Source organism: Gallinula chloropus, assembly GCF_964237585.1.
Source record: "Gallinula chloropus genome assembly, chromosome: 16".
NCBI classification, from domain to species: Eukaryota; Metazoa; Chordata; class Aves; order Gruiformes; family Rallidae; genus Gallinula; species Gallinula chloropus.
The window spans coordinates 15,210,587-15,235,476 of NC_140101.1; the positions used below are offsets into that span (position 1 = coordinate 15,210,587).

At 49.1% G+C, this 24,890-nt stretch overlaps 1 protein-coding gene across 1 annotated transcript; it reads left to right on the forward strand.

Annotated features, from left to right (window-relative positions):
• Positions 1–513: 513 nt before the first annotated feature.
• Positions 514–10,715, forward strand: ACTR5 (actin related protein 5; the record flags this gene model as incomplete). Its single annotated transcript, XM_084271785.1, has 9 exons — positions 514–897; positions 1,687–1,916; positions 2,752–2,921; positions 3,763–3,980; positions 4,311–4,493; positions 6,971–7,093; positions 7,526–7,665; positions 8,556–8,688; positions 10,073–10,715. The coding sequence occupies 9 exons, from the start codon at positions 514–516 to the stop codon at positions 10,328–10,330; spliced, it is 1,839 nt and encodes a 612-aa protein (XP_084127911.1). The 3' UTR covers positions 10,331–10,715.
• Positions 10,716–24,890: the final 14,175 nt, after the last annotated feature.

Sequence of the window (24,890 nt, forward strand, 5' to 3'; positions counted from 1 at the left end):
GCCCCGTTTGCCTGTCCTGTTCACTTGTGCTCCCAAGGGGCAGCTCCTGTACCAAGAGGGGTTGGTCCCTGTAAGGATCAGCTGGCTCAAAGCTCCACAAGCAGGTTTCTGCAATGCCTAGCCCATCAAGCAGCAATGTCTCGGCCATCAGGCGACTGGTGGGAGGTTGTAAAGCCACTCAGCCTTGGGTTGCCTTGAGGCCCCATCTCGACAGAGACAGCCCATGGGCACTGGGCAGATAGCTCAGACTTGAGTTGTCCTGCACAACAAGACTACAGCGGGACGTCAGCGGCAGGACCAGGCACCGGGGCGAGTTTCAAGGTCCCCTGGCTTTGGCAGAGGCCGCGGAGGTCCCTGCGCGCCAGGGGATCTGGGGTGGGGCGGGGCGGGGCGGGCGGAGCGCGCAGACCCGCGCCCCCTGCGCGCAGCCGAGGGCCGCGGACACCCAGCCGGCGCCCGGAACGAGCGTCGGTGCCCGCGTTCCCGGCCGGAGGGAGCCGGGGGCGGCGCAAAATGGCGGCCGCGGCGCGGGTGTTCGCCTTCCGCGATGTGCGCTGGGCTCCCGACCCGGTGCTGGAGCCGAGCGCGGCCGTGCGGACGCCGCAGCCGGTTCCGCTGGTGATCGACAACGGGTCCTTCCAGACGCGGGCGGGCTGGGCCTCCGCTGACCCGGCTGTCCCTGCCGAGCCCCTGCTGCGGTTCCGGTCGCTGGCCGCGCGTAGCCGCGGGGCCCGCGGGGGAGCCGGCGCCGAGACTCAGGTGGGCAACGACCTGGGGAGCCCCGAGCCGCTGCGCTGGCTGCTCCGCTCGCCTTTCGACCGCAACGTGCCCGTCCAGCTGGAGCTGCAGGAGCTGCTCCTCGACCACGTCTTCCAGCGCCTGGGCGTCTCCTCGCAGGTACCGCCGGGCGGGGGAAGGGAGCGGTGGAGCCAGGCCGGGCCCGGGCTGTGCCTGGGGGGGGAAAGGGGAGGTGTGGGGGGTGTCCAGCATCGCGCTGGCTCTCCGGAGCCGCTGTGTTGCCCCTCTCTCGCCGGCACTCGCGGCCCGGGGGAGCAGGCCCTGCTGGGTGGCCCTGGCCACCCCCTCTGCTCCCCAGGGGTGTCGTTTGAACCCCGCTGTGCTCTGAATTCCTCGCAGTTTTGTGGTGCGGTGAAAGCGGGAGGGTGCAAGGGCAGCGTTCGAGGCTTGGGCCGCACAGGCTGTGGCTGAGAACCAGCGCCTGGTTTGCAGGACATGAACCACCAGCAGCTTTGTATCCTGCCCCGTACTGCCAGTGCCTGTTGCCTGCTTGTTTTACACACCCGGTGGAGCTGAAGCCTTCAGCCCGTGTGACAACACCACTTTGAAGCTTCACCTAGAGCTGAGCTGAAACTCCACCAGTTTTCACTTGGGCTTCACTGCCGAGTTTAGTTGCTTAGATTTTTAATAAATCATACATGCTTTCCGTTTTCCTCCACCCTCAGGTGTTTATTGATTGATTTAACAATAGAAGCCCTGCTCTGGCCAAGCCTTTTTTTACCCCTTTAAGCACTGCATGTGATTTAATGTGATTAATAGCCTGTGCCTAAAGTGTTTTCTCATCGTTGCTTTGGAAGTGTTCTTGCTGGTGTTCAAAAGCAGAAACAAGGATAAGTATCCCTGGATTTGCCAGTCATGCCTCTATTACTTTTCTCTTGCTTCTCACAGGGTTGTGTTGATCATCCAATCGTTTTCACAGAACCCGTGTGCAACCCTCTGTATTCGAGACAAATGATGTCAGAGCTCCTCTTCGAATGTTACCAAGTGCCCAAAGTGTCCTATGGGGTAGACAGCCTGTACAGTTTTTACCACAACAGAAAGCAGAATTGGCCCTGCAGTGGCTTGGTGATATCTTCAGGTTATCAGTGTACACACATTTTGCCAGTCTTAGAAGGCAGGTGAGTTCTTGGTGTCTTGAGGAGGGTGCAGCCTCTCTTTGTCAGTCATTGACTTTTCAGTGATGCATACACCTATTCCTCTAGCATTCCCTGCTCCTGCAGCCTGAGCTCTTATCAAGTTCTTGATTTATACTGATGAGTTAAAAGGAGCTCTATGGATGTTGCTAAGTTCTGTTGAATTTTGATGTGAAGCAGCTGTGCTGTCCTTGTACGTATGTATTACTGTTCATGCATAGTTCTGTGCTTTGAAAAGCAGGAGGGGGTATCTGCCTCAAGTAAGAACAGGCATTAAAAAACATGTATTAGGTTTTAAAACAGCTTTGGTACAAAAGAAAGTGCCCTGTGAAATTTCTGCAGTTCTTGAGGCTTTTGTCATTCTGGTTTTGTTGCTATGTTTCTCTACTCTGTTTCTGTTTGGTTGGTTGGCTTTAATCCTGCCTGCAAGAAAAGGCTTTATTATATATGTCTGGTGGATGCTTCAAATTCTCAAGGGTTACACTGGGCCAACTGTGAAATGGTCCAAAGGTTAAAGGAACTGCTTTTAGCTCTGCTAACCATTGCTTACCTTCTTGAAATAGAACGTTTCCTTGCTGTAGCCACAGATTTATGTTTTTAAAAAAGCAGAACAGAGCCTTTCAGAAAGTATCTGCAAAAACCAAAGCAGTGATTTTGCTTGTTGCCTGAGAAAGATTAAATGTGTTAGATTCTCTGATGACTGAGTCTTGAAATACTTACCTGTGAATATTCACCTGCACACCTGGGGAAAGCAGGAGCTTTGTTCTATGCTGGACTCATGGGTTTCTCTGATCTCAGTTGTGTCTCTCTGTGTTTCCAGGTTGGATGCTAAAAACTGCAAGCGTATTAATCTTGGAGGGTGTCAGGCAGCTGTGTATCTCCAGCGCCTCCTTCAGCTGAAATACCCAGGGCATTTTGCTGCCATCACTCTTAGTCGCATGGAGGAAATACTGCATGAGCACAGCTACATTGCAGAGGACTATATAGAAGGTAAAACCAGCTGCAATTTACAGTTACATAGTATTCACCCAAAATTAGTTTTGTCCTCTATATCCCTTGTTCTCAAACTGGCTGGGATTCTGGCAGAAATATTCTGGGTTGGACCCGATGAGCTCTTGAGGTCCCTTCCAACCCCTATGATTCTGTGATTCTAATGCTGTCTGTTTTCTTTCTAGCTGCCTTTCTGACATTAAGGTAGAAACACTTTATTATATTCAAAAAATATATCCTGTATTAGTTTAGATTTCTCTGTGAATAAAAGTTGGAATTATTTCAGAGGAAAATAATTTAAAGAGTTCATTAGTGACTTGATACTGCCAGTGAAACATCAAACAGGTTAGCATCATTTCTGCATCTGACTCTCCTCTGCTTTTTAAAGGTTTCCAAAATAGCAGAGGACATTTCTTGTGATTCTTTGTGAATTAAAGACATTGTAAAATTTCCATGGGAAAGGTCATCTTAAGTAGTGTCTGAAGAGTAATGTTTTATTGGATGGAGAGTAGTGTTTTATTGGATGGAGTCCTTAGTGATGTGTGAAGCTCTCCCTTTCCTGGGGAAGAGGGGAGATGTGACTGTGTGCTTCCCACTTCTTAGTACTAGGTGTGTGATGGAGATCAGAACACAGAGAACCACATGCATGGAGTATGTGACTGGCAGGCAGTGCTCTGAGAGGGTGGCTAAATCCAGGGGCAGCTGCCAAGAGGTGGGCAGAAACCCAGGCTGTGCTCTTGCCTTCTCTCTTCGAAGCCTGAACGCAGCGTGGGGTGCTGGCACTGCACAAATCATCCTTCCCTGCCTGACAAAACAGTTGTTTTGCTTTCAAAACATTCAGAGCTGCAGAAGTGGCGGTCCCCAGAGTACTATGAGAGCAACGTGCACAAGATGCAGCTGCCTTTCTCTAACAAGCTGCTGGGGAGCACTCTGACATCAGAGGAGAAGCAGGAGAGGCGGCAGCAGCAGCTGCGTCGACTTCAAGAGCTCAACGCGCGTCGTCGAGAGGAGAAGCTGCAGCTTGACCAGGAGAGGTTGGACAGGCTGCTGTATGTGCAGGTAACCGAGGCAGAGTCTTCTGTGCCCTCTTTTGGGAGGGGGGCAGGCTGCTCCCAGAGCTTTATCAGAGTGGTGCATCACTGTAGAGAAGCTATGAGTGTCCCCTGTGTTTTCTGATAAGAGCTTTTGAAGTTTCTTCGCAAGATAGAAGAGGGTGATTGTTTGTGCAGAGCGTGCTTCCAAGTACTTCTCTTGTGAAGTACTTTGAGTGCAGCTGAAGGTGCACATCCTACTGTCTAGCAATGGAGGCAAAGTGTCTGTACGTGCACAGTTGACAGATAGTTGCTTGCCCTGTGTTGTTCATCACAGCTCACTCGGGTCTGTCTGTAGGAACTTTTAGAAGATGGCCAAATGGATCAATTCCACAAAGCTTTGGTGGAGCTGAACATGGACTCTGCAGAAGAACTTCAGTCTTACATCAACAAATTGAGTCTGTCCATTGAACAAACAAAGCAGAAAATGCTACAGGCAGAAGTCAGCATTGAAGTAGATGTTGTGGACAGCAAGCCAGAGGTATAATGTTTTCACCAAGTTAATAATCCTGTTCTTATCTCCAAGAGAATTAAGTTTCTATGTTTGAAAGTGTGCCACTTCAGATTTTTGTTGACACACTAAGCTTTTCTCTTTAGCACACTCCAATTCACTGTGGATTTGGCCACTGCTTCTCTCTTTGTCAATTCCTGTAGCTGCACAGGAAAGCTGGAAGTCTTGATTTTATAGACTAAGCCTGAAATCAGTAACCCTTATTGTGTTCTTCTGCACTGTGCTCTGGGACAAATCATATAGCTTGATTCCATACAGCTTTAAGTGTAATCTTTAGGCTTCCTGACAGTGTTTGAGGCCTGCAGTCATATGGAAAACACTAAGTTTCCATCAAAAATTCTTGCACATCTTCAAGACGTGGAATAAAAGAAGGTACCCCTTCTCCCTTTGTACTTCCTTCTGGCAGCATATGCCAGCTACTGGCCTTAAGGTTATCTTGCTTAGAGGATTGTAAATGCAGCAGCTACCATACTGATTTTGTTCATGCTTTAAACCAACCTCTAACTCTGTTTTTCCATTGGTTTTGGTGAAATGAGCAGGCCTGGTGTGTTTTTTAATTATTTTTTTCAGTGCCTGACAATAAATGATGTGGAGTTTTAAGTACTTAAACCTCAAGTGGTTATAATCCTAAAACAACCATCCTTTATATGTCTGTAGCCTTGTATTAAAGATACAGAAGACCCTATCAAGCTCTTTGTTAAAACTAGTGTTTGTTTTCCTTTCTGTTCCTCCCTTTCACCTTTCTGGTGCAGAGAACTTTATGGTACAACAACTAAGAGTTTTTACATTCTTTTTGCTATTTTATATTTTTTTGGGGGTGTGATTAAGCAGCATGTTCTCTTTTGTTTACTTAGCAATGAGAGATTAATTGCTACACTTGATTGTCAGGGCATTCTTGAAGATGAGAATCTTATTTGCCTGCTTTGCCAGGCACAGGCAGGCCCAGTACCTAGCAGCTGCTTCTCAGAGATGGTCTAAGGCTGTTTGTGTGTTTACTTGTCACTTGAAAGGTGGTTACAGAAGATAGAGCTCAGGAAAAGGTGGAAAGCACAGAGTGATGTCAGATATAGGAGTTCCTGTGTCTGACTTGAGATGTAGCCAAAACTAGCCAGTGATCTGATACCTTTTGGGCACTGTATTTTGCCCATCCCTGTCAGTAAAGCTTGTGTGAGCCAAACTGAGGTAGGTGGTGGGCTTACCATTGGAGGAAAGGATCTTTCTGCCTTCTGTCAAAAGAAATTATTCTAGGAAAAGGTAATTGAATGACTGTCAGCTACTTGCAGTTCTGCTCAGTGCTTGTGCCTAGGTTCCAACCTGGCTAGCTTGGATCCCATGCTCCTCTTTACCAGGTGTAATCTCAGATGTGTGTGTTTGGTTTGTGCTTTGTGAGAGCACATCCAGTTATCTCCAAACCCTTTTGTGAAGATAGGCCATCCCTCTTTGGTCCTGTAAAGGATTCTGAAAGCTCCTTAGGTTGTTTTAGGGTCTGTGCCAAATCTTTAGCTGAATTCTGTGTTTCTTTATGTGACTGGTGTGTTTGGGTTGTGGAGTGGGGTTTTTTTTCAATATAAAAAGAAACACATTTAACGACATAGTAGTGTTGGAGATAACTTCTGCTCCCTACTGTTTGTTTGCTGTAACAATGAATACTGCCTCAACTTCAGTTTGAGCAATTGCTTGAGTTTCCAGGGGATGGGAGCTAGGTCCTTCTGAGCTTTAGCTTTATCTCATCCAGGTAGGCATCAAAACAAATGTTTCAAGTTTAAAATAATAAAACCTAAATCTTTAGCAACAAAATCCCAAAGGTAACAGTGTAACCAAAATATAAAGGTGATCATAACAAAGCTGCTCCTGCTCCCAGCTGTGCAGTACTGTAGGATTTTGAGCAATCCTTTTCATTAGGAAGGAGCTTTGGGAGCACCTTCACATCTGTGTACAGTATAAGGGCTTTTGGTACATCCTGGGTACAAATGCTAGGTGGTTGGCCCTGTCAGAAATTGGCAGCTTTGCAGCTAGCAAATGTTTGTTTTCCAGTCCCACACAAGCCAGGCAGGGAATTTAATGGTAATTACAGAGTAGTTGGATGTGCTGGGAGTGCACAGAGTTTTAACCATTTTAAAAAGCTACTTTAGAAAGTTTCAGTGGGTTGTTATATTTAGGACATGGCTGATGGGCATCCTGGCAGTCAGCCGGTTAACTTTAGTTTCTGGGGTGGCATCAGGACACATTTATAGAAAGTGTTTGACTTTTGTGCTGTGAGTGGATGTCTGCCTGAACTCCTGTTTCCTGGGTTGTCACCATTTTGATTTTTATCCTAAGTGCTGGAGAACACCCCACTGAGTTTCAGGCATGTGAGAGTTGAGATTTGAGGCAATCAGGCTTGCATTTTCCAAATACATCACCAGAACCTGAGCTGATCTACCTTAATCTACCACCTCTTTTTCCAGACCCCTGATTTGGATCCATTAGGCAGTGAACAGTCACTGGAGGATGTGGAAAGTATAAATGAGTTTGAACCGTTGTTTGCTGAGGAACAGCCTGAAGTTGAGAAGCCCGTTGCTGCAGTTCAGGTTTGATTTCTATATCTACACCTCATGCCAGAGGTTGCTGCCTCCCAGTTGTCCAGGTAGTCTGCTAACATTGCTCAAATGCAAACATTGTTTGCCTGCTCTTGGAAGAGATGCTTAAACAATCTGAACAGGACATTGAGAGGAGAAGCCCTTGCAATCTGAGCGGGTGGTTTAGAACATGATTGTACCCTCTTGGCTCACTCTGCAGGCAGTGCCTTGTTGTTAGGGGAGAAAAATGTCCTGCTTAAGTTTCTTTGTGATCCATAGCTGGTTCCCATTTGGAACCTTTGACAGCACAGCCTTTTCTCTGCGAGAGCATTATAGTCTGGGTTGGGGTTTTTTGGGTGCTGAATTGTTTGGAAGCTTTGCATGTTCTAGAATATTACTGTTCTTTAACATAATTTCCTACTACTTAATCTCCCTTTTCTGAAGCCTGTGTTTAACCTGGCTGAATACCACCAGCTTTTCCTTGGGACTGAAAGAATCAGAGCTCCAGAGATTGTTTTCCAGCCCTCCCTGATAGGAGAAGACCAAGCTGGTATAGCAGAAACTGTGCAGTATGTCCTGGAGAGGTGAGTTTACAAAGCTACTTGGCACTTGACAAAACAAGACTGGCTTGTTTCTGAAGTATCAGCTTTTGCAATGCTGGTTACTTAACAGTCATTTGATAAAATATCTTTGAATATTTCTTTTTGGTGGGGTTGAACATTACAGGGTGGATGTGTCTTCCTGTTCTGAAGACCATATTGTAACTCTTTGTCTTAAGTCAGTGGTCTCCAGACATTTTTGATCTACTATCCCATCAGTAAAACACTTTTGAGCACACACCTTCAATATGTGTGCACAGGTACTCCTGAACTAATAACTATTATATGTATATTTTAAAACATACACAAAAAATAGAAATTTAAAAAGGATGAGAAAAAGCTGAAATAAACACTGTTTTTCTATTTTTATATATTAACATTACAAAAGTACCTTCTTCCTGCACCCCAATGGATTGTCTTGCTCACACCTCGCTTTGGACACCCTTGGTCCAGTTTGTTGTAGAGGAAAACCACAACCCCCTGTCAATATCCCTCCCACAAAACACTGAGCTGGCAGTCTCTGTGAGGCCAAAATCAGGGGTGACATTTGAAGTTACCATATAGGCTGGACAGCTGTTTCCAGACAACTTAGCATTAGCAAAATGCCACCCCTGAACTGTATGAACATAAAAGATTGCATTTTCTGAAATGTAAGCATTCCAGCTCCACTGAGTTGTTGCTTTCTGGGGTACAGTGGACAGTGCTTTAAGGATTCTCTTCTGCCAGCCTTCTGAATTTCCAGAGGCTTTCGTGCTAGGAAAGGGCAGGAAGCTTCTCACAGGGAATTCTGAAGACAAGGTATCACCCTGTAGCTGTTCACCTCACAGGGAGAGGTGACCTTGAGAAAGACTGAGGTTGTTTTCTACCCCTTGTAGGTACTCAAAGGAGCAACAAGCTGTTCTTGTCCAGAATGTTTTTCTCACTGGTGGAAATACAATGTACCCTGGGCTGAAAGCCAGGGTCCAGAAGGAACTCCTTGAGATGAGGCCATTCCAGTCATCTTTTCAGGTACACGTATTGACATGGTGTTTGTGTGAACAGCCTGTTCAGCTGTGTTCAGCAGTAATTCGAGTTGGGAGGGATACAGGGTGGGTGTACTTTGAGCATGGGAATGGAGTGTTTTATGCAAGAGACTGCAAAGAGCTTTTTTGACCTGAGAAGACAAAGGTTAAGCAAAGATACAGGTGTTCTTTCTGAAGACATTAGGGATAATAGTGTAGATGCCTTGGACCATGCACACACAAGGATGTTTGGTTGGAAATTTGCAGATTGATCTCACAGGATCAGGACTGTTTGAAACAAGTGACCTTTGTTAGAAGGTGCTGGGAAAAATAGTATTCACTTCATTCCTAAGCTACATGTTCAATTTGTTACCTGTAATGACTGTGACAGCAGCAAAAGAGACTCAGGGAGTGTCTTGCAAACTTGTGACCTTTCCAACTCTTTTTTGATAGCAAACACAGTACCAGCTGGGGAAGTCCCAGCATTGTGTAAGGACACTTGTAAGAGGTTCCCTTGCTGATCTGAAACCACCTTGCTCAAATCTACTGCCCTCTTGAATAGAAAATCAGGTTATAAACTGGGGAGAGAAAAAATGGGTGCAAATATGATCTTGTGACTCCCCAGCCCTTGTTCTGTACAGTTACTGTAGGTAGCTCTGGGCCAGATGTGACCATCAGCAACTTTGTCACAGCAGTATGCTTGGTAGTGTTAGGAATGGTACTGCTTGGGAAGTTTTCAGGTGAAACTTGTTTGTGGGAAGAAAATGAACATATTTTCACCTGCTTTTAATGTCACTGCTTGTAACTGAATAAGAGTTTCTGTGTTTCCATGAAAATATGGGCCATAGAGTGGTCCTGTCAGAAATCTGTCACAGACAGGATTAGTATCTACCAAGCCCATAGCTGCACCAGGAATGCAGTTCATGCCACACCAATAGGAACAGTTTATGTGGAAGTATGAATCTACAGCAGTGGAAAGAGCACACATATGTAGTTCTTTCCCACATCCTGATTTCTTACCCTGTAGTGTATTCCTCCCTGATACTTCAAGCAGGGAGGAAGCCTGGCTGGAGCACCTAATACTTGTTTTGTGGTACCACCAACTCTTCCAGCTTCAGCTTCCAGCTGTGAGGGCTGTTGCTTGTGAATGTGATACACTCGTGTGCTTTCTCAACCTGTAGAATCAAAGCTGGCTGAGGGAGAATTGATCTCAAGGTGAAACACACTTCAAACCCATTCCTAACATTACTGATCCCCAGAGGCTCTGAATAATCAGCTCAAACTGCTGAAGTTCAGCGATTCATCTCATATATGCTTTTGTAATCAGGGTGAAAAGAGTTTTTCTCTCCTGTGTTGGATTGACATGGTTGTTCTGTTTTCCTGCCACCCAGGTTCACCTTGCTTCCAGTCCTGTCTTAGATGCCTGGTATGGGGCGAGGGATTGGGCCGTGGAATACATGTCCCGTGAGGAAGGCTGGATAACCAGGAAAGACTATGAAGAAAAAGGGGGAGAGTACCTGAAGGAGCACTGTGCTTCAAATGTCTATGTTCCCATTCGCCTTCCAAAGCAGCCCCCCAGGGCAGCAGAGGCATTAGCACCCAGCAGAGCGCTGCCATCCAGCACAGGCACCCCCTGCGAGCAGGCCTAGCGAGCAGGCCTAGCGCAGCGCCCTTCTCACAGGCCCTCGGATGGAGAGAAGGGTGCAGAGAAGGGTTACTGGTTTACAGTGGGAGCTGTGCATGGAGTGCAGGCCTTTGCCCAGCATTGCTGGCAGCTCGGGGAGCGCTAAGCATCTCATCCAGTCGCTTGAACAAGGAGGACAGGCCACGCTGGGGTGGCAGCTGGCACGGCCGTGGCACTTGCAGCGCCTGGTGCTGCCCGTGCACAGCGTGGGAGCGTTCAGCACCACCAGGGAGGAGCACCACAGAAAGGCATTCCAGAGGGAGAAATCTTACAGACTTCCACAGTAAGACTCAGGGGATTTTTAGAGTATATGTTTTTACAGGTTTTTTTATTATTATTTAATTAAAATGGACTGGTTTTGTACTGCTTCTATTGCCTGATGGAGCAGCTGGCTCCAGGCTTGTATCAAGCGAGTCAGCCCAGCAGGCGTCTCCCTTGCTCCTTGCAGCGCCTGTTCCTTGGGACCCACGGTGCTGCTGGAGCTGGGCCTTTCCTCCTGAGGCCTCCTGAGCTCTCCTCTCATTTGATTTCCTTCCTACTACACACTTTCTGCTAAACCACCACCGAATAAGCGATGGCATTTCAGGTCCTGGCATAAATGAAGTGCAAAATACTGATGTCTTGGTTGAAACTGGAGGCCCAGTCCCACAAAGCACTGTCCAGCTATAGGGACATAACCCTCACAGAATCACGAGGTTGGAAAAGACCTTTAAGATCATCAAGTCCAACCATTCTGTCCTAAGCTAAACCATATCCCTAAGTACCTCATCTCCCCTTTTTTTAAACACATCCAGGGAAGGTGACTCAACCCCCTCCCTAAGGTGCAGTCCAGAAGGGCTGCCAAATCTGGTGCACCCCTGGAGTGGTTTTTCAGGAGTGGTGGCTGAGCAGGCCAGGACTATTTCTTTTTATCAGAAGTTGTTTTAGCAATAAAGCAAATATTCTGCTTTACCACTAGCTTCTGCATTTCAGTGATTTGGATCCAGTGATAAGGATCTGTGTGGTTGTACCTTGCTGAAAAAGGTGGGTCAGTTTGCAGCCAAGCCCCTGTCCTGCTGCACAACATGCTGTAGCTTTAATTTGACTGGGGATCCAGGTCTTGCATGGAACAGCTCACTGTTGTTTTCCCAAAAGAATAATCAATACTAAATGCTTAACAGAAACCAAAGCAGGTTCCATCAGGTTGGCAAGAGCTGTAAAGCATTAGGCTGGAAAAGGAGAGACTATGAGCAAAGTACCCAGACTGTAACTGGTATAAGGAAGGTGAGGAGGTGATGTGATGGTTTGCTGACCCCAACAGCCACAGAGCATTGAGATGTCATCTGGCAGATTCAAAACAAAGGACCTGAGGTGCTTGTTGGTGTTGAAGAAAGGAGTTTGTTGTCACAGGATGTGATGCACACGTTTCTGGATCCATAAAGTATTACCTAGGTCTGTGATTTTTAAAAAGGAAACTGCTGTGGAATATGGAGGTCTCACCTGTGTGTAGGAGATCCTACAGTCACGTATTCCTCAGTGACCATATTGTTGTCATAGACCTGCTGTCTTACATGGTTCCTGTGTCACCCAGTGCTGGTTGCTCTTGGGTGGGATTCAGGTCTTGGTGGACCTTTGACACGGCCCTAATGGGCTGTTGGGCAGGGAGGGGAGGAGAGGAGAGCTTGCTCTGGTCAGGTAACTCAGAGTTTGCAGTATTGATCCTGTCCTTAGCTGCCTGGAGGCATGCTCATTTTCAGGACATTAAGGCAGTTCTTTGGGTCATAAAGAACATGAAAAAACACTCTGTGCTGAAACACTGCAGAGTTACACCAAGGAGGTGTCTTTAATGATCTCAGCTTTTAGCAGTGACCTGGAGGAGACTACGTGATGCCCCACTGCTGTTGACCCCTTGCTGGCACATCTTTAGCTGTTGTGGCAGAGTGGATACTAGAGAGACAGAAATTTGTTCCAATTCTTGGTGTTGGTTGCTAAAGGTGAGGGTGTTGTGTGCAAAACTGCTCCAGAATGAAAACCTGAAAGGGCTCCTGTGTCACTTTGAAATGTTTGGCCAAGTTGTGCTGACCACTTCACTTGCATTAAGTCAAAGCAGAGCTGTCTAATTCTGTGCAGAGATGCCAGATCAGCTGCTTAAACAGCTTCGAGGAAACATAATTTTATAATCTCCTAATTACTAGCTGTTAATTTGCTACTTTATCCATCCCCACAGTAGCTGGAGTGATTCATGAACTTCGACATTGTGATCACAGTGATGGGCTGTTCTAAAAGTGCTGGTGGGCAGTCAGTTGCTTGGAGTGGCACCATGAAAAGCATGAACGTTGCAAAATGGGATTGATTTTACCCAGTTCCCCACTACGATTTGCTGTGTTGCTGTGTGAGCATTGGGGCTGGCTGGGGGAACTGGAAGGTGCTGAGGGCAGGAGGACACAACAGTTGTGTTTGTGACAGTAGCATTGGTTGGAGTCCTTGTGGAGCTTTACTGTTGTGACACTTTGTAGAATCTCTGGGCAACCTGGGCCAGGGATCCACCACCCTCATATTGTAGATTTTTTTCCTAATACCCAACCTAAATCTCCCATTTTCTAGTTTAAACCCATCACCCCTCATCCTATCACTCCATGCCCTTGGGAACAGTTCTTCCCCAGCTTCCTACAGGCACCTTTCAGGGGTTGGAAGGACAATATAAGGTCCCCCAGAGCCTTCTCTTCTCCAGGCTGAACCAGCCCAACTCTCCCAACGTGGCTTCACAGGAGAGGTGCTCCAGCCCTTGGATCATCCCCATGGCTTCCTCTGGAGCTGCTCAAACAGCTCCATGTCCTTCTTGTGCTGAGGGCTCCAAAGGTGGACACTATTCCAGAGTAGAGTAGAGGGGCAGAATCACCTCTCTCAGTCTTCTGGCCACACTTGCAGCAAGGTTTTCTCACACCCACATCCAGACTTGGGTTGTTTTTGATATAATTGGCACAGGACTCACCAAACCCAGCAGGGACTTGGACTGTTTCCTCTGTGTGTTGCCTTGTGCCCCCTGAGAGGGGAGCAGACCAAAAAGGCACCTGCCTGGCTCCTTTTCAATGCCACTGCTGGTTGTGTGAGGAGCAGGAAGAGGAACTGTCACAGTGAGAGAGCTGCTCAGTGCAAAACTCCCTGATATTTCTGTGGGCAGGAAACTTGAGCTGACACTGAGAGGGCTTTGCCAAGTGACTGCAGGGCTGCTCTTGAGCGAGCTGCTGTGCGGGCAGCCTCACAATCTGTAGTGTGTTTACCCTGGCAGGTGTTCTGCAAGCTGACCAAGTGCAGTTGCCAGTTCAGGGATGGTCAAGTGGTTCCCACCCCGTGTTCTGCATATTAAGTTTAAAGCAACCTGTAACCATATACCATTCAGTTACCACCTAACTCAGGTCAACAAACACAAAAGCACAAGTTGCAGTTTAACAGAGGTGGTGAGCTTGGTCTATTTAATCTAAAAGAGACCTCAAACTGGGTTCCACCTTTTGCAGGGTCCCTACGCCCCGTGCTGAGTGGAAACACCGTGTCAGTGAGAAGCCCTGGAGACTAAACATAGATCATGTGTTTAATGCCCCAGATTTCCGTTGAAGCTGCATATGAGCCTTGCCTTTGGTCTTCAAGGCTTCTTACGTTTCCTGTGCCATAGCGACTTCAAACACCAGCCCTTCTTTGCTAAATCTCCGTTAGGACACCAAGATTAGAACACTTTGCTCCAGTTATTAATCTCTGAGATACTGAATGTGCTGTGTAAGACAGCGTTTCAGAAGAAAGAGAAGATGCCCATGAGCTGTCACTTAAAATTTAGGATTATCCCTCCAGAGACAGCCTGCAATGATCCCCTGGCAGCCAGTCATAAACCAGAAGTTTTGAAGCTTGTGTGGGATGAGCAGGGGAGGGGAGAATGCTGTAATGGATTTAACTTTATCCCCAAAGTCATACGGTGGGATTTCCATCCCGGTTCGACGTGTCAGGCACAAAGCAGCTGTGCTGAGTCCCCCCCCTGCTCACTCCCACGGCTTTGTGCAGATAGTGAGCTGCTCCCTGAGCTTCAATGAAACTACTCAGATGGCTCAAACCCCCAGCATGGTTTGCCAGGAGTTCTTCAATTCAGGCTCCTTTCAATCTCTCTTTTCAGGTACTTGCTTTCCTATATTTGGGAGGCAAACAACTTCCTCCCCCACCTCCTTGTTCATCACACAAGCCCAGCTTTAGCCCTTAGGGTAGCAAACTGCCACAGTTCAAGTTTGGTTTGGGGTTTTTTTTTCTTTAACTGGGTTTCTTAAGGATCTTTTCTTCCTCTTCTTGCACTTGGTTTCCATTAATGCCACAGATACCATGATACTGCACCCAGGGTCTGGAGACCTGGCTCTGTTTTCATGTCCATTCACTCACATGAAGCTGTGGCTGCCTGCTCTGGCTTCTGTTCTGTGCCTCAGCATCTGTAACAGCAAGGCTCACCTGGAATGGTCCTAGCTGAGGGTTTCCCAGCAGGATGGGTGGTGGGAAGGCTGGGAAGGGGTTGGTGGGGCAGGGGGGAGGTCATATCACAGAGAAGAGTTTGGTCTGGCTTAATGCACGAGGGGCCAAGTGGAAGGTCTTCAAACCACTCATTGCTTCCAGCTGGAAGAAGCACATACTGTGGGATGATACTGCTTTTATTCCTAGGGAGTTGCTACTGAGGACTGTCAGTTAGAGTATGGACACAGCTGGATGCATGGTCTGACTCGGGAGCTTTCATGCTCCTAAAATTCCTGCTTTGAGGCAAGATAGTTTGTTTGGGTTTAGCTTTTTATTTATTTCAGGACAGGTGAAGTGGAAAGCAGCTGCTGCTCCCTTTATCTGTTGGAAGTCAATGTACTGTGCTGATGGGGAGAGAGCATCTTTTATGTTGTCAGTGAGATTCTGTGACAGCATCCAGGTTCCTGCACTTCCAGTAGCTGTAGTCAGGCGGTTAACGTCAGGAGGATGCTTGGTGCACTGCTCGTGGCAGGTCTGTCTGGACAAATGAGCGTCACAACATGCAAGGAAAAAGTGTGGCTTTACTCAAACCTTTGTCAGATGAATTGTATCCTGTTCTGGGCTCCCTGGTACAAAAAGCCAGGGATATCCTGGAGAGAGTCCAGCACAGGGTTACAGAGATGAGGAAGGGCCTGGAGCATCTTCCCTACGAGGAAAGGCTGAGTGACTTGCGGCTGTTCAGCCTGGAGAAAAGAAGCCTGGGAGGGGATCTGATCAATGGTTATCAATAGCTAAAGGGTGGGACACAGGGGGACATGGGCAGCCTCTTCTCAGTGTCTGTGGGGACAGGACAAGGGGTGATGGCCTCAAGTTGGAGCACAGGGAGTTCCACACCAATCTGGGGAAGAACTTCTTCCCAGTGAGGGTGAGGGAGCCCTGGGACAGGCTGCCCAGGGGGTGTGGAGTCTCCTCTGGAGAGATTCCAGCCCTGTCTGGACACCGACCTGTGTGACCTGTCCCAGGGACCCTGCTTTGGCAGGGGGTTGGACCAGATGAGCTCTGGAGGTCCCTTCCAACCCTTATGATTCTGTGAGTCTGTGAATTCAGGGAAGAGACACCTTTGAAAAGCATCAAAGCTCCTCATGTTTGAACGACTGGGGAGTGTGGTGGATGATACTGCACAGCAGGATGGCCACTGTGCACTGGGTGCCCTCCTTAGTTTCTGAACCTTTTTCTGGCGTATCCACTGCGCTCCTACACAGTCCACATGCCCAGTGGGAAAACTGTCCCATACAGGCAAGGGAGGCTGGGGCCTTGTTGGGAAGCAAGTTCAGGTCTGTGCTAACACTTTCTGTGCAGTCTTACCTTTCCACTGAGGATTCTCTTCAAAGGAGAACGACACTAACTGACAAAACCCAGCCTGCCTCGCTGCCACTCGTTCCTGCGTGTGAACCCCAGCCCGGCTGTGTCCAAGAAAGGAACATTTCAGTGGGTCTGGTCTCCCTGTTCTGCTTTGAGGGCACACAGGGACTGTCACAGTGCTTCTCCACCCCATTTCAGAAATCATTCCAGTTGCTGCTGGAATGACCAGAAGTGCCTTGGGGCACATGGGTCCCCATACCTCCAGGGCAGCCTCCCCTGTCTCCCCTCTCACCCTGAGCACCAGCTGCCTTTCCAGTGGTTTGTCTACTTAGATCAGTCCACCGATTAGCTGTAAGCTAATACCTTGTCAGCTCTGGAGGCAAAATGCCTTTAAAAGGTCCCAAATTATTTCCTTAGATGTATTCACCATGACATGCCCCTGGGATCCCACCACGCGCACGGGGAGGGTTGTGACAAGGTAAATGCCATCTGCCAGCGCTGGGTTTGAGCGATTAGTAAGCAGCTTGCATAACACCTTACGTAGCTTTCTACTGTTAGGAAAAGCACCTCTGATTTCAGGATGTGGCAGAGCTGGGGGGGGTTTGTCATCTTTAAACTGAAGTTCCGTGCCGCTCGGGTTAAGCGTGTGGATCAGCGCGTTGCTCCTGGCTGGAGTTGCCTCTCAGCACTGGGAAATATGTTTCAAATCCTGATCCTTAAGATCCCTTTTTGTTGTTGTTGTTCCCACACTACAGCTTGGTTAAAATATACCCCACTCCTCCTCTCACCCCAGATTCCTGCCACATACCTGGCATTCCTTCATCCTTAATGAGGTGAAGGAGTGGGGGATTTCACCCTCCTGGAATTTTAGAGGAATACTAAGTGGGTTTCTCAAAAAACCCACCATTTAGGATACAAGCCTCCATGAAAGATAGTTTGTATGACAAATGTTGCTTTTGCTGGTAACAGCAAATTGAGCTTTTAGTTCTTTGTTCCACAGCCACTTTCTGCTGGGGCCTTGTAAGTGTAGCCATCAATGGAGGCTGCGTTGGAGCCAGGTCCTGGCCCTGTGGGTGGGTGAAGCAGAGGAGACTCACATCCTTGGAGGATGCCAGCAGGGACACCAGGCAGGGTAAGGACACCAGTGCAACTCCTGGGCTTTTGGCACCTGGAGGTTTTACTGGTTGCTGCAATCTGGACAAACCATGCATGTGGAGAAGGCAACGTAAAGGTTGTCGAGTCTGAGTGGGTTTCTTCCAGGCTCAGTCATTAATTACTCTAAGAAACAGAAAGCTGCCTTGGGTCCAAGGCTTCTCCAGCTGGGAGATGCTGAGGGAGGAGCACAGGGATAGGAACAGTAGCATTATGTGTGTAAAACAGGAAGGAGATTGCAAATCATTCCTGCTGGCTCATACTCTGCAGCCATGGAGGCGTGGGATCAGTGTCCTGCCTCTGCCCAGGATTGTCACCACCGCAGGGCTCTCCATCCGAATTACAGTGCTCCGTGAGCACGTGGATTTTGGAGTCACAGCACCACGTGGGGCTGTGGCCATTCCCATTGCCCTGTGCTGTGCTGTGTGAGCTGCAGAGCAGCTGCTGTGACAGTCCCAAGCTCCAGCAGTGAAGGGCTGGGACAGGACCCTGCGTCTGGCCCACGAGCCGAGCTCTGCCTCCTGCTTTGGGAGAGGGGCTTTGCTGCAGCTCCGTGGGGCAGATAGATAGGGAGGCACAGCGAGCCCTGGCTCCTGTCATCTGGGGAGCTGGGGTGCCTTTCATCCTCGTGGCAGAGGGCCATGGGCTGATCTCCCTGCTGAGGAAACAATGGAGAGGAAGGCTTTGATTCCACCAGTGATGGACACCCTCCTGCTCAAGGGTGGTGCAGATGGAAGGAACTGGGGCAGGGGGGTTGTTGTGGGGTTGTGTTGGGTTTGTTGGTTGTTTTTCTTTTGCTTTTATCCTTTGTTAACTGCTGGCAACTTCTTCTTGTGGGAACTGCTGTGACCTCTCCTTGGGTTCTATTTCTGCGCTTTGACTGATGTTGTTCATCACAGCAGGGCTTTGATATCCAGCCCCCAGAGCATCCTCTGGCCTGGGAACGGGAGGAGCTGATCCTGGCTGCCACAGGCATGCTCCAGCCCTGGAAGAAGAGCTGGTGCCTTGCTGCGGTGGCACCATGCAGCGATGGACTCTCCCTTGTCTGAGGAAGACAGAACTGAGTCTCATGCTATTATGGTCTGTCCCCAAGTTGCTGAGTTGCTCCTGACATCCACCCTCCTTGGCTGCAGCAGTGTCCCAGGTCAGGTACAGACACAGCCTGCAGCTGGTGGTGCTGCACTGGAGGGGATGCAAAGAAGAATCTGGCATTTACGAGAATTTCTCTTCTTTGTCTAGGAAGAGAAGGACTAGGAGGTTGCAGAGCTTTTGTACTGGGTTCAGGCTGCAGATTCCTGTCTAAACAAGCTGGGAGATGCCCAACATAGGGGATTTGGGGGTGCACCCATCTGCGGTGTCCTGAGGGTCTGCTGGCTGCTCCACTGACTCTTCATGTCAGGGCTGAGCTGAGGTTGGAAGGGAGGATTCCCCACCTACCAAGGGCTTGACTTCCCAACGTGCCATAAAACTTACCCAGCCATCCTTTGGAACAGTTCCTGTCAGCAGGAGGCTTTGGTTCTGCCCCTCGCTGCCCAGATCCTTTTGTCCAGGTATGCAACAAAGCTGACTTCTATAATAATAGAAAAATAGAGGGAAACATTCATATTTATGCTACTCCTGAGCTTGTTCTCCTGAATGCATTTGAACAATCCCAACAAATACTGTTTTTCACAACACAACAGATTCCCCAGGCAGCAAAGACGACGATTCCCAGGAGCTGTAAACCCCTCGAGCGTGTTTACCCAGCTCAGAATGCGTTTCATAGTACTCTGTCACCTCCAACCCACTCCCTTATTTCACATGCTGGGATCTGACCCATGTCTCTGTGCTGGGTGTGCTGGGTGCCTTGCTGAAAGCTCCAAGTCTGTAACTGTGAATTTAGCAGCTATGGAGCAGCTGCAGCAAGCAGTCCTCATTCAGCAGTGGTTTTATCAGGTATCAAAGTACACCCTGACAACCTGGGAAGCAGGGCTCCTTGAGAGGGGCTTTATCTCAAGCTCCAGGCTTTTTGGGGAAGGGTTAAGTAGCCAGGGTCACCGTTTCAAGGAGAACTTTAACTTTGGAGTACTCTCCACTACCTGGCTGCTTGGGCTGGCAGTGGAAGGACTGAGCTGGGCAGAGCCACACAGGAAGAGGAGCTGGTTCACATGTGAGCATCCCTGTTCTGCTCAGAGCAGATACTGAGCCAACAAACCAACCAAAATACCCCCTCAAACCCTGCCGCTCCGATTTTCCACCCAAAATAGCAATTTGGTATTTCCCACAGAAGGAACCCCCTCCCCTTCCCCCTACTTGCAGCTATACCGACAGTTTCCTTTTTTAATTCCTTCTAGAAGGGTGTTTGAGCAGCTCCAGCTCCTTTTCCTGCTCAGGAAATCAGCCCTCAGATCTGAGGCCAATGTCTTTGGAGCCGCAGACACAGCGAGTCCAGCCCTGCCAGAAGTGACAATCTCCACGGCTCCAGCTTTGTCCTCAGCGTATTTCTGCTTCACAGGCTTTGTCAGAAGATGCTCAACCAGGCTGCCCCTTCCTTCTTAAAGACAGCACTGTGGCTTAAATCTAGGCAAAGAAATAAATCTGGGTTTGTTTCATAGGCACCCTAAGGACTTCCTTGAAGTCAAAGTCTGTGTATCTTGAAAGTATTTTGCTCCTTCACGCTTCTACTTGAAAATAAGGTCGTAGCTTTCTAAATGTGGCATTAGTTTCTTCCAAGATGTCTAATTTAAACAGTTTGAACTGAAGTGCAAGCCTTTAATGTCATCATTTCTCAATACCACTGCCACTGTTCAGACACACAAGTCATTTGATCAGAGTTTTACGTTAAATGAGGAACCGTAATTAATACGATCGTGTTTCATTTCTTCCTTATGGAACATGAAGTTGGAATCATTTCTCCAGAGAAAAAGACTTTCCTCAAATGACTGAATGGAAAGATTTTTATTTAGCTTTTGGAAAAAGAAGTTTAAGTCGTGAGATAGGATCAAAGCAGGGTATAAAATGCAAAATGCTGTGCTTGAGGCAGGGAGAGAGAATCCCAGGGAGCCTCCCTTGGTGCCTGCAGCATCCCCCTGCCCTGGCTGCAGATGAGGTGTGGAGGGAGCAGCTGGATTTTCCCTTTTCCTCATCCCAGCACCATTTCATGGCAAACACAGAATAAAAAAAAGCTTTTGGTTGTATGAGCTCTCCAGAAGGCCTGTTGTGGTTTTCACTGCTCTCTCCCATTTTTAGCCATTTTGGGAAAGCAGAGAAATTGTAGAGGAGTAGAAATGTTCCTGGCCACCCCCCCCCCCAGCCCCTCAGCTTGTTCTCTGCAGCGTGGCTCATGGCTGGTGTACATGTGCCATCCCTTAGTGAACCCCAGCAGCCTGGGGGTATGGAGGTGTTTTCCCCCACCTCCAAGGACCTGCACCCCCGGGCTGAGCACTGTGGTGCGGGCTTGTACCTCAGGGATGCTCTGGAAAGGTGCACTGGGGTGTCTGTGTGGATTCCACATGTACAAACCAGGGGGTCCCCCATGCCAGCCCCCTGCCCGTGGGTGAAGCAACATGTGTAGGTGGCACCAGTGCCCATCCCTGCATGAGGTCCACAATCCCAGCAATCATTCCCCATCCCTTTATCTTCTCAGCAGAGCATCCTCTGCCATCAAGGGTGTGCTTATCTTCTCCTGGTGCCAATTCAGTGCTAATCCATACCCTGATAAGACACGCCATGGCCTTGTCTGCTCAGCTCTGCTTTCCTTCCAGCTCCCAACCACCATCCCCATTTCTTTGGAGCAACCTTTGTGCTTTTTCCTCCTGGCACCCACCAGGCCACCTCACTGGAGAAGGTCACTATCACACTCCTGTTTCACCCTCTGGGAGAATACAGCTGAGCAGGGTGTCAGCAAGAGGGTGTCCAAACAACCTGTGACCTCTGAGTTATTTGCTTAGCATGGGAGGGAGGAGAGTGCACCTCAAACAACCTGTTTCTGCGGGGCTGAAAGGAGAAATGAGCATTTATTTCTGCCTCAGTTGCTCCCCAAGCTGATTCCCCAGGAGGATGTTGGTGGTAAGTATCCCTCCCAGCCCTCTGCTGACATTATTAGCAATAATGGTCAATTAGGTGTACTGGGAAGGGAGGAAGAGGGACGGGTGGAGATGTCAATTTTAGCACTGCCAGGACAATAGAAAATTAATGTTTGCTGAGCAGCAAGGATTTAAATCCTAGCAGGGAAGGAGAAACTGGAAGCCTTTACAGACAGAGCTATAGAAAACATTTAACGATGCTTTTCAGGGCTTGCCAGACCAGCAAAGGGCTTTGCAGCACTTTCACCTGCTGGCTCCTGTGGAGATGATGTTCAGTTCACAGCTAAATAACATGATGCACACAGGAGCCAGCAGTGTGCCCTGAGGGCCAAGAGAGCCAATGGGATCCTGGGGGGCATCAGGAGGAGTGTGGCCAGCAGGTCACAAGAGGTGATCCTCTCCCTCTACTCTGCCCTGGTCAGGCCCCATCTGGAGTGTTTTGTCCAGTTCTGGGCTCCCTGGGATCAAACAGCCAGGGATCTGCTGGAGAGAGTCCAGAGGAGGCTACAGAGATGATGAAGGGCCTGGAGCATCTCCCCTGTGAGGAAAGGCTGAGTGAGCTGGGACTCAGCCTGGAGAGAAGAAGACTAAGGGGGGACCTGATTAATGTTTATAAATATCTCAAGTATGGGATGCAGGGGGAATGGGCAGCCCCTTTTCAGTGTCTGTGGGGACAGGACAAGGGGCAAGTTGGAGCACAGGGAGTTCCACACCAACATGGGGAAGAACTTTCACACAGTGAGGGTGAGGGAGCCCTGGGACAGGCTGCCCAGGGGGTGTGGAGTCTCCTTCTCTGGAGAGATTCCAGCCCCGTCTGGACACCGACCTGTGTGACCTGTCCTATGGGAGCTGCTCTGGCAGGGGCTTGGACCCCATGGGCTCTGGAGGTCCCTTCCAACCCCTGTGATGCTGTGACTCTCTGATTTGCAGCCCAGGTTTTAAGCAGGGCTGGAAGGTAAGTGGATCCAGGGGCTGTTGAGGAGAGGAATGTGGGTTTGTGCTCTGGCTCCAAGTGGAAATTTGCAGCAGGTCAGGTCTGGGCTGCTGGAGGATTAGGGTGGTATCAGCTCTCAGCACTGCCCTAAGGAAAATTTGATTTGTCACAGAAAAGGGAAAGAAGAGGAGAAGAAATAAAGATATAACCCCCCAACCCTGCAGTTTAATGGGTCACCTGACAGTAAGAACGGCAGCACAAGCTCCCCAGCACTGCCACCCTGCTTCTGAATGTCCTGCAGGAATTACAGGGCACGTTGGGCTGGAGCAGATCCAATCCTCACAGGGCAGAAGGGACTCTGCCCAGATGAGATGGGGGTTGGGGTCTTTGTGGTGGGGTCTGTTAGTGGGTGAGGTGTGGGCAGGGGGAGGTGAGCTCAGGGAGATGGTGTGTTTTAACATGGGAAAATGAGGGTGTGGGGGTGTCTTGCTGAACTGCAGCTTTATGTCACTGGGGTTTATTCTCATTGAGGTAATTAGGGAAGTTCTGGGTCTGTTGATTGGTGTTTGCTGGTGGTTCCTCTCAGACTGTCTCATACAAAATGGGTACTGGTCGTTTTTGAGACTTACTGCTTTTCTCTTCTGTACCAGGGTAACCCCAGTGATGTCCCACCCCAGGTGCTCACAAGGAGTGCTCTAATGCCTGTTAAACCCCTGCTCCAGTCCCTGCTTGGTTTAAATTGTGGGATGGGTGGCTGCTGAGGTGGGGATTGAATGGAGCTTTTGCTGGGTGGGTGTATCTGGCCTCTGTTACCAGCTGAGCAGAGCAGCTTGCAGAACTCCTGCAGTGGTTGTGGACTCTGCTTTCCTTGGAGGAGCTTCAGTCTAGATAGCAGATAAGTTTCCAGACAGAAAACACTAGGGTAGAAAACTGCAGACAGGTCTAAGCCAGTGTCCTTGTAACTCTTGAATGAGGAGAAGATGATTCTTAGGCAATGTTTGTTCCTCAGAGATGTGTTTGCTCCTCTGAGAACTGCTCCCCAAGGAGGAAGAGAGGGAAAGCCTCACCAGCAGCAGAACAACTGTTCCCCTAGCTCTTAGCTGGCAGAAGATGATGTCGTGTGTGTGTGTGTAGTCTCCTGTGTGATGCTTTGCTTCTCCAGCTCCTGAGGCTGTTGATCTTTGTCCCCAGAACCCCCCCTGTGCTATTGCCATACCCATGCAGGACCTGGCTGGGCACTGGAGCTGGTTAAGGGTAAGTGAACGGAAGGAAAAAGGCCAGAGAGCTGCTAGAGCTTTGCTTTCCCCTCTTGCTCTGACACACCTGCAGCACTGTGGACAACAGCCTGGTGGCCCCATAGTGAATTTCTATTGCAAGAGGTTCAGTAGTGCTGCTGGAACCAGTGCCAGGGGGCTGGGACCTGTCTTGTGGTGCCGTGGGTTGGTTGGGCTTGGGCTGGAATAGAGTGTCCAGGTTGAACAAGTGGAGGAGTGCTGGTGACCTGAGCACATGCTGGCCCTGCCAGTTTTGCTGGGGACTCCCTGAGCTGAAGGTGGCCACGCTGCTGGAGGGAAGGGACTGTCATCTTAGATGTGTGTGTAGGGGGAGGGCACTGTGAAGGACACAAATGAACTATTCAATAGCTAATGAACAGGTACCACCTGTGGTGCCCAGTGTTCTGGGGTCTACACTGATGTGTCTGACCATGGGTGACACGAATCTGGTTTGATGGCTGCTGAGGCAACGCTGGGCTGGGCTTTAAGGAGGAGAAGTGATGCCTTCAGTGGAGGAGAGGTGGGAGATGGCTGAGTGATGAGGGGTTAATGCTGCTGAGGCTCTGTCGGGGTTGTGTGTGATGCCAGAGCACTCACAGCCCTGAGCAGAAGACTTTCTGGTTGTTAAATTCATAGCAGGCAGGTTTCCTGCAGCACCTGTTGAGGTGGTCAGAGGACAGTAAGGGACGATGCACACACCTACTTCATCTTCACCTAGGACTTCTGGGCCCACTGCTGTGATCCTGCAGCCCCTCCAGGCAGGGGCAGGTTCTCCTGCCCATCAACACCTCTAAATTGGGACTCCCCCAGGCTGTAGATACATGAGGGCCAAAGGAAGCCACAACTTTCCCAGTGCCTCTCGTGTCTCTGTCAAGCTGAGACAGCAAAAGCATCAGCTTTCCAGTGAAGAGGCATTTATAGCACCCTATTAACTCCACTCCTCCTCTTAAGAAATTAAATGAGCTGCCTGCTTGAATTAGTAAGAAGAAACAGAGGATTTTCCTGTATCCTTCCCTACACCTTCAAGTGACAAAGGCTCACCTCTGCGCCGCAGTCCTGCCGCTCTGGGGAGCACTGGGACATCTCCCCAGCTTCAGGCTGGGCTCTGCCAGGCAGCTTCTGGGGCTTTGTCCAGGCTCTGGGGCAGAGTGCTGCCAAGCTGGGAGATGTGCCAAAGCTGGGCTTACAAAGTCAGGCTCCATACCTGGACCTTCATGACAGCTGCAAACTGATGGGGGGGGTTTAAAGAAAGCCAAGCCTGAAACTTCTGTTGCACTC